At 35.2% G+C, this 12,752-nt stretch overlaps 1 protein-coding gene across 1 annotated transcript; it reads left to right on the forward strand.

Moving 5' to 3' along the window:
- The first annotated feature begins 5,894 nt into the window (after positions 1-5,894).
- Positions 5,895-9,316, forward strand: LOC141714563 (uncharacterized). The gene is made up of 7 exons (XM_074518077.1): positions 5,895-6,060; positions 6,170-6,422; positions 6,565-6,731; positions 6,918-7,391; positions 7,983-8,102; positions 8,424-8,532; positions 8,650-9,316. Exons 1-7 carry the CDS (start codon positions 5,895-5,897, stop codon positions 9,314-9,316), a joined length of 1,956 nt encoding a protein of 651 aa, XP_074374178.1.
- The last annotated feature ends 3,436 nt before the right edge of the window (positions 9,317-12,752 follow it).

The raw sequence follows: 12,752 nt of genomic DNA on the forward strand, positions 1-12,752 counted from the left end.
AGCAGGAATGATTAGATGGGTGATTAAGACCACTTTTTTTACTCTGCTGGCTTGGATACAAGTTAAAATAGACAATAAAAATTTGTAAACAAAATGTTGCCTACCTCGATGAAGTAAAATGCGGGCTTTTAGTTCGCAGATGTAAAAGGTTAGAATAAAGGGTTATTGGCTCCTTTTATAACAAGAGTTTCTCTCACGAGATTCCGCCAAAACATGTGTACAAGCATGTTTTTTATCAAAATGATTTTTATCAAAATGTATGTTTTTTTGTGAAAAAGCAGGCCCAAATGACATGTAATTTATCAATTAAATATAATAAAATTTAAAATATATTTATTATAGGGCTTTTTTCATAAATATTCAAGTTTTACAAATTTTATGTAAAAATATTGCCAGTTTTTAAAACAAATTGCAAAAATGATATTTTTCAAAAAATATTTACAAAAATATGGAGGTTGCATTTGCAACCATATCCGCAATTGCTAGTAACAATATATGCAACCACAAAAGCAAATTTGAAAAAATCTGTTGAAAATTACATTTAGTTGCAAAATAAGATGCTCATGTAGTTGCAAATGAGTGCCCCTGCAGGCCGATACCAATATCACAAAACAACCATGACATCAACTAAAAATAAACCCAAAATCAACTAAAAACAATCATTACTCGTTATAAACAACCGTAGCCGCAATACGACTAAACCTATGACTCCTCTTCATATGCTCTAAAAACGTGCTCTCAAACTCCTCCGTAAACCCGTCAACGACACAATCGGGGTTCTGACAAAAAACTTGCATCTGACGTTGATAACCTTCACTCATACAATGACAATTAAATCCATTCTCATCTCGACATTGTTTATTACACATGTGACAATACCATCTAAGTTTTTGAAGACCTTTAGCTTTGATTCCATTAGCTATTGCCTTTGGGGTTAAGAAATCATTCTTACCCTGATTTCAAATTAAGTCCGGAGAGAGCGCCGGAAGTAGGGTAAAGCATGACATGGCGGACATCGGAGATGGTGGATTGGGGGTGTAGGTGGTGGATTCGGGAGTGGAGGCGAAGGTGTGGTAGAGACGGTGGATTGTGGTGGAAGTGGCGGAGAAGGGGGATTCGGGGGGTAGGGGTGGGGGTGGAGGAGGAGGGGGGTTCAGGGGGTGGTGGTGGTGGAGGGAGATTGTGGTGGAGGAAGATGAGGTGAGAAAGGATGAGGATCAGAGAGATTGTATTATTGCAATTTAATTGTGTGTATTTTTAAAAAAATAGTAAATTTGCAAGACTTTTAATAAGGTAGTAGAGTTGCAAATAAATTTTCAAAAGTTGGTATATTTGACAAATTCCCTTTATCTATATATGTTAATGACTACTCCATAATTTACCCATGGGTAAATAAATTTACCCATGACCCAAATCCTATATATTTTGCCATATCCATGAACTATCCAATTAGCTTCAATTGACCCATCTTAATTACTAATTACCTATTTTTGAATTTCAAAATCAGCCTATCTATGGAAAATAATTTCAAAAAAAACAAATCATGCATGATTTGCTCATTCTGTTACATTACTCTTTCACTCTTCCTCCATACTCTTTCTTTTTCTCTCACTCTCTCCCTCTCTCGCTCGCTCTCTCTCTCTCTCTCTCTCTCTCTCTCTCTCTCTCTCTCTCTCTCTCTCTCGCGAATTAGAAGCTACAATGGATGACCATTGGATCTGAAAACTGAATCTTGGCGCTGAAACATTATCATAATCATGGAATTTCAAGGTATTACTTATCACCAGTTTCTAATTTGCTGTTGGATTATTATCTGTTATTTTGTCATGCGATTCACAGGATTATACATTATGTACGTTAATCACTAATGGTAGGATCCAAACGTGTTCGTAGTCGTAATACTGAAAATATTTTGAATGCATCGCACACCTCAGGTAATCAAGGTATGAAATCTGATGAACATGTCTCATTGTTACACTTTTTGTTTTGTATTTGGTAATGATTTTTCATTTTTTGTCCAATCAGAAAAAAAATGTCGCGTCCGTGGCCGGAATGTAGATTCCATTCTTACAGACATGACTAATTCTCAGAGTGCAGATAATTACCAGATGATTTCCTCCTGCAATGATTCATGTAAAGTTTCTTCATTTTACTGACGTAGTTTGAATCTAAAAGTTATTATGTAGACGTTAATAAGGTTATCTTTATTCTTTGCTTCAGTTAAACCCGGATCTGATCCAATAAATATGCGTGGAAATGCATTTTCAGATAGTAGCAATGAGAATCAGAACCCGCTAATTTTGTTAGGTTAAGCATCTCTCAGCCGATCAACTATTGAACATGGCCAAAGCCGGACATTCTAACAATTTTGATGTATAGTTAATGTTGTTTATTTGTGATTGTTACAGGTACCAAACTGCAGCCGTTCAATCAGTCTTTGAGGACTAATAATACATAATATCTTAGCCGTAATCCTCTAAAAACAATTAACGGTAACTTGAATTGCAAGACAGTCATGTATGTAGATAGGCCTGGTATTTTAAGTTAACTTTGTATTCTCCTTTCATGGATGCAGGTAATTCTGCAAAACTGTCTCCTTTGACTGAATTATCAAAGAATATCGAATTTAGTCAGAATTTACAGTCTGCAGGTTCGGCCACTTTGAATGGTTTTTGTTTGCTTCTTAATGTAATACTAATGTTGTGTTTACAAAATACCATGATCAACATTTAGTGGAATTGAAAATAAGTTTTTCTCTATTCTTTGCTTTAGTTAAACCCGGATCTTATCTAATAATTTTGATTGGACATGCATTGTCAGATAGTCGCAAGGTTAATCAGAGTCCAATAATTCCGTCGAGTATATCATCTCTCAGCCGATCAAGTATTGAACATAGTCAAGGTCTGTCGTATACTGCGGTCCACTTTGACATGTTTTTGTTTGCTTCTTAATGTAATACTAATGTTGTGTTTATACAATACCATGTTCAGCATTCAGTGGAATTGAAAATAGGCATCTTAAACACACAAAGCTACAAGATATTAACGTAGAACTATGTAAGCAACAAATCTCCAGAGATTTTCCATTGTGTTTGGAAATTTAGGCAAATAGTCTCTGCGCACTCTTGACACGACAAAGGCTGGTAAATTCTTTACATTTATAGCTACAATATTCTTAATTTTAATATACCTTTTGATTATGCAGTTTCAGTTATCGGTAATTACCAATCCAGTGATAAGGATAGATTAGCCACCGGACATATGTTAATGACAACTCTCCATGAAGTTCAGGTTGACATTAATTTCCAACCTAGTTTTGAGAAACTAGGTACTGACAGATATTGCCTCAATACTAAACCAAATGCAAAACCAAACCTGAAACAACCTGGTAAACAATAATAAGTGTGATCAGTTATTTTATTTTTTTACTAAAGAATCCTGTTTGATAATATAAATGTCTTTACTGGAAATTGCAGGAAAAAAAAAACTAAATGAGGGTGCGTCGAAAGAACTGCAGTTTTAAGGAACGGAAAATATTCCTGAGTACACTGACGGATGATCCAACTGTTAGTGAAAGCATTGTGCACAAGCCTGTGGGAACTGCGTCACCTTCACATGCTTCTCAAACATCAGGCACATTTTAGTTCACTTATAGTTGGAAAAATTTGTGTTTAATTTTATATGATATTGGCTGAATTGGTTATATTTTTCTCCAGGTAAAAGAAAAAATAGGCTGTGCGGAAATAGTCCGCGTGACAGAGAATTACTCGATAATTCTCCATACACCCAACCTGGAAACACTTCACGTTCATACTGTTCTCAAATATCAGGTCAAAACATAACCAACGTTATTTTTTATTACAGTTGTCCATGGTTGTCTTATTGCTATATTGAAAAATACAATTTTCAAATTGTTAAATTCATCGCACAATTTGATAAATTTTGGGTCAACCATGTAGGTGTACAGATAAATGGATAAATATGCGCAACTCCTGATACTCCATGCGTTCATAAATTACGACCCATGGGATTTGAAGGTGCGTTTCAAAATCAAAATTGTATATTAAAGATGCTTACTATTTATGCAAATAAAGATAGTAGTAGTTGATCTTATTAACAATGTTGTTGTTGTAGCAGGAGAACAACGAAATATTGCAGCTCCAAAAAATACTCAAAGTGCCAAGAGTACTGTCACTTTTGCACTGCCCGCATCCACTATATTTAAACGACCACAAGTAACTTTAGGTTCCAGCAGTGATATCGCTGTAAAACAACAATCCAAAAAAACCTGTGGTAAAATTAGTCCAGGTTCTTCAACATATGATACATCTTCCGTAAAAAGTTATTATGAGCAAGGAGAAAGTTCAGGTTCTAAGAACTTATTAGGAGAATTTAACAATGTTGAAGATTGTGACATCAGCGATAGTGATTGTATATCTACCAGTATGAACTTAAATTCAGTTTCATTCTTAATTACTCTGATGTTCCACAGTCATAATAATTTTAAAATTTGTAGGTGATTGTGACGATGTTGATGTACATGATTTTGACAATACTGTTACTAAGTGGAGTGAGTACCTCGATGTCAGTGATCCTGATAGAATTTGTTCAAAGTATCAGGCCATCATGTGGAATCATGAAAGAAACAATAAAAAAGCAACCAAAAAGCATCCAACTTTCTCTCTTTGTTGTAAAAATGGTCAGATAATTCTTGAGAAAGAAAAGCAACCTCCCGAGCCTCTCGCTTCACTCCTTACTGGTGGATCCTGTTTTAGGCATTTCAAGGAAAATATTAGAATGTACAACTGTATATTTGCCATGTCTTCCACCGGAGGTCAAATTGATCGTAGTATCAATCATGACGGTGCTTCTTACTGTTTCAAGGTAAAAGGTGTAAATTACCACAGTATGGGAAGCTTTGTACCACTTGATGGTGAGAACCCCAAATTCTGTCAACTCTACATATATGACACTAAAGATGAAGTACATAACAGAATAAATTCCGTTAAGGGAGGACGCGATACCGTGGATGAAGAAATCGTTGAGTCCTTGTTAGAAATGTTGGATAAACATAATCGTTTGGTCAAAGGTTTTCGTATGGCACGTGAAAGAATTAGTCAGAATCCATTTGATGAATTTAGATTGGTTCTAATATCTTCGTCTTCCGCATCTGGTCGACCTAACCATATTGGTCCATCGAATGAAGTTGTCGGGTTGATTGTCACTGACGAGTATGCTAAATGATGCAAGGATACAATAATCTATTCGAGAACCAACGGATTGGAGAGAATTTTTGAAATAGATCCACGGTTTATGCAGCTTCAGTATCCTATTCTTTTTCCTCATGGAGACATCGGATATTACCGTCAAATCCCTTTAAACATACCAAATCAAAAAAATCAGAAACAACGTCAGAATACCGAAGATGAAGATCCGGATGAAAAGGGGGAGAGAGAGTTCATCACGATGAAAGAATATTACAATTATAAACTCATGATACGGCCTTCGGAAGGTATGTTCAAAATCATGACCTAAATTTGAACACTTATATATGAATTAATTCTACCATTCTACTTTTCTCCCGAAATTGTCTCATGTATATTCAGGTTTGACTCCACATCTGGGAGGTCGTTTATGGCAGCAATATGTTATTGACGCATTTACTGCGATTGAGCAATACAGACTTGACTGGATCAGAGGTCACCAGACTACAATTCGTTCTAATATGTACCACAACATACGAGATACACTAAACAAGAGTGACAGCAATCCTGAAAATGTCGGTAAGGCAACAATTTTACCAGCCTCCTTCACTGGTAATAAAAGATACATGAACTAGTATTTCAAGGACGGACAATTTGTCGAACACTTGGACACCCATCATTGTTCCTTACGATGACCACTAACAAAAAATGGCCTGAAATTCAGAGGATGTTAAAATTTCTACCTGGTGTTGATGTTGTTGATGCACCCGACGTCGTTGCAAGGGTATTTAAAATGAAAGTTGACCAACTTCTTGATCAAATAAAAAATAAGAACTGCTTTGGACGTTGTATTGGAGGTATGCTATTTTTAGGATTTCTTCCTCTAACAAATTGCTTATGATTTAAATTTAAAATGACATGTATGTAAGGCTTTATTTAATTATTTTCATCAATTTCATATTACAGTAATGCACGTCATAGAGTTTCAAAAGCGTGGATTGCCACATGCTCACATGCTAATATGGTTGCATCCAAACGATCATCCCAAAATAACTGAACAAATAGATAAAATGGTTTCTGCAGAAATTCCTGACCCAAGTATTGATCCAGTTGGTTACGAAGTTGTCAAGAATTACATGATCCATGGACCATGTGGCACTGACTGTGTCAATTCTCCGTGTATGGTTAAAGGCCGTTGTATTAAACATTTTCCTAAAAGGTAATTCTGAGATCTTTTACATTAAATTAATTTTCCAAAAACTGCTGGAAGAATATAACATTTAATTTTTCACATTTTAGTAAAACATTTCTTTTAGATTTATTTTAATTAAATTGAAACATCGTTCTTTCCTTTTTAACAGGTATAATTCTCACACATACTTTGATGACTGTGGCTTTCCCATCTATAAGAGGAGGAAAACTGGAATTACCGTAAAGAAAAAGGGAATTGACCTGGATAATCGTTATGTTGTCCCCTACAATCGAGATCTTCTAATAAGATTTCAATGTCACACAAATTTGGAGATTTGTAACAGCTCCAGATCATTGAAATATCTGTTTAAATATTGTTTAAAAGGACATGATACCGCCACCATGTGTCTGAGGAGAAAAACAAACAACAAAAAAGGGTGAACAACCACAATCACTCCTGAAAAACGGCCGCTTGATGAAGTCAAGCAATACTTGGATGGAAGATATGTTTTTGCATCTGAAGCATCATGGAGGATATTTGGTTTTGACATCCATTCCCGGTGGCCTTCCGTTGAACGATTGCCAGTACATCTACCGAATGACAAGCATGTGTCGTTTAAAGGCTCACAAATTCTACAGGAAGTTTTCGACAATGCTGGAACAAAGAAAAGCAAATTAGAAGCATGGTTTGATGCAAATAAAACATATGTAGAGGCCTCAAATTTAACCTATTCAGAATTTCCAAGCAAGTTTACATGGCATCCACAACCTGGTATCTGGAAACAGAGGAAAAGAGGTGATGTCATCGGTAGGCTTGCTGAAGTACATTCATCTAGCGGTGAACTATTATATCTCCGCATGCTCCTGCTCAGGATTAAAGGTGCTGTATATTTTGATGATTTGAAGACAGTCAACGACCATGCTTATAACTCCTTTCACGAAGCCTGTGCCGCGCTAGGTATCCTTCAGAACGACCAGCAATGGCACGAAGCTATAGGTAAAAATGTGCATACATCCATGCCTCCACAATTACGTGCCATGTTTGTCAACATTTTAGTATACAGTCCAGTCTTTCATCCGCGTAGCCTTTGGGAAGCTCATTGGGGATGCATGTCAGATGATATTCTTCTTGTGAGGCGACATCTAACTGGGAATCCAAACCTTTGTCTATCAGATATTGAGATCCAGAATTACGCTTATGAGCTGTTAATAATGCTTTGTACATATTACATGTTCCATGTTTGGATTAATGTTATCAAGTTTTATTAATTTTATTGCAGAGATAGAGAAATTGTTGAATGATATTGGTAAAAGCCTTAGAAACTTCCCAGATATGCTATATCCCGGAGATGCTTTTTTTTCAACTCTGAGAATAGACTAATTCTTGAGGAAACATCCTATGATATAGAAGAAATGAAGAGAATCCACACAATAAATCATAGTATTCTCAATGATGAACATAAGATAGTCTATGATTCCATTCTTGACAATATCAACCAGAAAAAAGGTGGTGTTTTCTTTGTTTACGGAAGTGGAGGATGTGGAAAGACTTTCTTGTGGCAGACACTGTGTTGTCGATTATGATCAGAGCATAAGATTGTGCTTTCTATTGCCTCATGTGGTATAGCTGTTGTGTTGCTTCCCGGTGGAAGAACCGCACACTCCCGCTTTCACATTCCACTCAAGCTTGATGAAAATTGTTCTGCCGGTTTAAGACACGGGACTGATATTTCTGAGCTACTTCAGCGAACTGATTTAATAATTTAGGACGAGGCTCCTATGCAACATCATCATGCTTTTGAATGCGTTGATCGATCCTAGAGAGATATTATGTCTGCTATTGATAAAAGCAGAGCTAAAAAGCCATTTGGTGGTATAACCATTATTTTTGGTGGAGATTTTAGGTAGATACTTCCTGTCATTCCAAAAGAGTCAAGGGCTGAAGTTGTCTGCTCTACCCTCAATAAATCCAAGCTTTGGGAATCCTGTGAAGTATTTTTATTGATGCAAAACATGCGGCTTAATGCAGGAAATAGTGATTTGGAGAACAAAACCATTGCGGACTTTAGCAAGTGGCAGCTTGCTGTCGGTGATGGCAAAGAAACCAATATTTCTCTAAGTCCAGACACTGGTGAAATGTTAATAAAGATTCCTGATCAATATATTGTTCATACGTCCGGAGATTCAATCCAGAAGCTTTTTGAAGTGACGTACCCAGTTTTTATATAAAATATCTCTTCACATGAATACCTCAGATCAAGGGCCATACTCACACCTACCAATATCGTGGTGGATGAGATTAATACAACGATACTTGAAAAAATTCCTGGCATGGTTTACACTTATCTGAGTCAGGATTCAATTGATGATGCAAGTGATGATGATAATGATTTTAGATCCGCTTTTCCAGTTGAGTATCTAAACTCTATCAATATGCCTTGCATTCCTAAGCATGAGTTAAAATTGAAGGTAGGAGTTGTCGTCATGCTTATGAGAAACTTAAACCAGATCATGGGATTATGCAATGGTACAAGAATGATTGTGAAATCCTGTAGGAAGAACAGTATTGAATGTGAGATTTTGTGTGGCTCTCATGTTGGAACGAAACATCTAATACCTAGAATTGAGATGATTCCAAGTGACACGAACTGGCCGTTTGAATTTAAACGCGTTCAGTTTCCGATTCAAATATGTTATGCCATGACGATTAACAAAAGTCAGGGACAATCACTTGATACGGTTGGGCTTTACCTTCCTAAAACAGCTTTCTCGCATGGACACATTTATGTTGCTATATCCAGAGTGACACGACCTGAAGGCCTCCATATTCTCATAGATAGTTGTGATGGTATTAACACAGATATCACAAATAATGTAGTTTTTGAGGAAGTGTTTTACAATCTTCCAAGTGTAGACAATTGACATGACATATTAAGAACTTCCTGTAACATTTTTCTATATTTCCTTCTTAACTCTGGATTTATTGTGTTTGAAATATCAATGGTGTGAGTTCAACATCCAAAATGTTACACTTTTTTTTACTGCATCCGTCTATGAACATAATATAAACAATAAATCTCCAATTATTTTGTCTATTAAAAATATGTATAATCTATTTGATTAGGAAGATTTTCTTAATTGTTTATATACTGTACATATTTTATTAGGAATTGGATTTCAGTTTTCCCTTTTTCTGTTGGCAAAAACCCAAATGATAAGGTTGGTTTGTTGTCATAATCACATCAAACACTTACCTTAAGAATTATCAGCAAATTAAACCGGGATATTACTCTAATTCTCAATTAAAGGAATAGATTTGCACTATCAATTTCGAGCTAAATTGTTGGCATCTCCCTAATGCCTTGTTGGTTAAATATATTTTCAACATTTTTACAGGAGTTTTGTCATTTGCTAAGCATCATCCTTTCTTTCTCTCAAGAGTTCAACCATTTTGTAAGATCTTCAATTCTTTAAGCGATTTATACAGTTCTTAGAATATTGAATGTATAAATATCTTACCCGCGGAGTTGTTATTAAATTTTTGAATGAACTTTTTTCTTACTCTTCTTATAGTGATCTTTTTCAATGGAATCATTTGATCGTCTATCCAATCTCGACAAGGCAAGCACTAACTGGAAAATTAAGGTCAGGGTTACCAAGATGTGGGCTAACATGACTTTAGAGACGAACTCATTGAAAGGCTACAATCTTATTCTCCTTGACGATGATGTATGTTTTAAATTTATTCATCTTTGCGTTATTTGCTGTCAATCCTTTTTTCCAGTATTATATATTTATGTCATTTAAATTATCTAAATATAGGATAACCATGTTCATGCCTTTGCCTATCATAACATTTGGAATGGATTCAGCACGAAAATTGTGGAAGGCGGTGTCTATGTTTTTTACCAGTTTGCAGTTAAAGATCCTGTTGGAAACTTGAAGCCTGTGCAGTCAACCCTCTGCATCAGATTTACAGGCTCCACTACTGTGAGGACTGCTGATGATGATGGCATGATCCCTTCACAAAAGTTTGAGTTTTTAGACCTGGGAGATTTGTTTGCAGAAGCAAATAAATGTCTTCCTCAACAGCAACCTGAATTTGTAATAGGTCTGGTAACGCACTCTTTTAACTCGATATTATCGTAGTTAACTCATATGGAACAATTCTCCTACAAATATAAGACAACCTACTTTAATATTATGTAAATAAATTTTATGTTAAACAGATATTATTGGAGTTGTGGAGGAGTATGAAGGTTTGAACAAGCTTCATACTCGATACGGAGATAGGGACATTGTGAAGTTTAGAATATGCGATTCAAAGTAATGTGCATATGTATATTTGATCAGTAGTGTAATTACGCATATACACCGCATATTGCTAATATATTATTAACATATATGATATCTAAACCTATTTTGTAGTAATGCCCACAAAGTTACTGTTTGGGGTGATCTTGTTGTGTCTTTCAACAACGAGATGGCAGGAAATCCCAAAAAACCGATCATTGCTATTATAACAAGTACAAAAGTGACTACATTTATGAGTAAGTACTTATGCAATCAAATCTATTACACAGTTATATTCTTGCTGATTAAACAATTAACTTTATTCCCATATACAGGTTCTGTTCAGATTGGTACATTACCATCTACTCATCTATATATAAATCTAGATGATGAATCTGTGAATGATATGAGGCAGAGGTAACAAGTAAATATAGAGTTAAAATTAACTTATCGATGTTTTGCTCTATTTATGAATTTCTTCAATATGTTTAGGTTGCTTGAGGAAGGATATATAATGAAAAGAGATAAATTATTCTAAGCTAAACAAATTGAACTGGTTCCCACATTATTTGAAAAATTGTCACTCAAAGACCTTAATGAGAATCTGACATACGATCACCTCAAGGTATTGCATTTATATAATATTCAGAAATGGTATTTTTTATATGGTTGCTTTTGTTGTTAAATATTACATTTTCATCGTACCCCAGAAAAGAATTTGCTGCACCTTTAAGATCATTAAGGTCAATGAGGAAACAAATTGGTGGTTTTATAGCTGTAACAAATGTCTCCACGAGGTTGAGCGCATTGGAACAGTATTCAAATGTACCCAATGTCCTCGAAACATTCCCGTGTCTCCGAAGAGGTAACCTAACTATTTCAATTTATTGGAAATATTTGTAGGCTTGATACTGTTAATTAAAGCCTTTATAAAATAGCTAACTATTTTCTCAAGGTTCCGTATCATGGTCCTTGCCGAGGATGAGATATTTTCCTGTAATATTGTTTTGAATGATCGAGTTTCTAGAAGAGTTCTTGGAAAAAGTGCTGCAAAGGTGGTTTCTGATTACGATAAGGTAAATAACTGTTGAAATAAAATAGCTGCAGCGTCACCATGTTATAACACATATGCATTCTTATTTTCTACAACTGTGTTCAGGATTCCTCCAAAGCCTTTCCAGAAGTGATTAAATCATTAGTCGGAAGACTAATTTCAGTTGAGCTCGGTCTGACAAAATCAAACGTTGTTGAGGATAACAACATCTTTTATGCTGATGATTTATATGAACCAACGATGAACACTTCAAATCCTTCTGAATCTCCAATTTTGTACGAAGATTATTCCATCAACATGAGTTTTGAAGTGAGATTATAATGCGGTTATGTTATATTTGAGTTCTCTTTAGTATTCCATGCTGAATACTAATATTTGCAGACTTTCTTATTAAAACGTGTTTGCATGTATAGTACTCTGAAGGTGATGACGGTAATGGTACTCCAGGCTCTGCTAAATCTGTTACCAAAAAAATTAAGAAGGTACTGATAATAACTAGCATCCTATGTTAGACATCCTATTTACTTATATACCAAAGTGTTTTTCGCTGACTAGGAATTGCCCTTATTCATCACTCTAAAACTATGTCCACCTAATTTAATTAATGAATATGTTACTTTTGCTTGCAGGAAGGTTGATAGAATGCTTCAACTTTGAGTATTTTCCAGAGCTTTCATCTTGCTTATGGCTGAATGATTTTTTACAGTTATTGTCCACGTGACATTATTTGCAATTTCGATTGCTTAACAATGTTTTTACCCTGTTTTTAACATTTGTTATCTATGTATTTGATTTTTAATCCTTCATAACTGTGATCAGCGTCATCACACATAAATAAAAGTTTGGTTTATAATATTTAAATATTACCTTGATCATCTACGTTTAATGAAGCATGGTTAAAGCACTACTTTTATTAAAAAGTAGTGCTTATTTATCAAGGACCCTGTCGTACACCATTTAATTTAACAATCAATGTCCATTATGGACATAAGATTTTATAATGGAAAGAAA

The sequence above is a fragment of the Apium graveolens genome, chromosome 3 (assembly GCF_009905375.1).
Source record: "Apium graveolens cultivar Ventura chromosome 3, ASM990537v1, whole genome shotgun sequence".
Lineage (NCBI taxonomy): Eukaryota > Viridiplantae > Streptophyta > Magnoliopsida > Apiales > Apiaceae > Apium > Apium graveolens.

Bases quoted from the DNA above. Each gene is read 5' to 3' on its own strand.
- LOC141714563 (XM_074518077.1), top strand. From the start codon at position 5,895: ATGACCACTAACAAAAAATGGCCTGAAATTCAGAGGATGTTAAAATTT. The intron at 6,423-6,564 runs GTAATTCTGAGA...CCTTTTTAACAG, and splicing joins ATTAAACATTTTCCTAAAAG to GTATAATTCTCACACATACT. The intron at 6,732-6,917 runs GTAACAGCTCCA...TTGCATCTGAAG, and splicing joins TCACACAAATTTGGAGATTT to CATCATGGAGGATATTTGGT.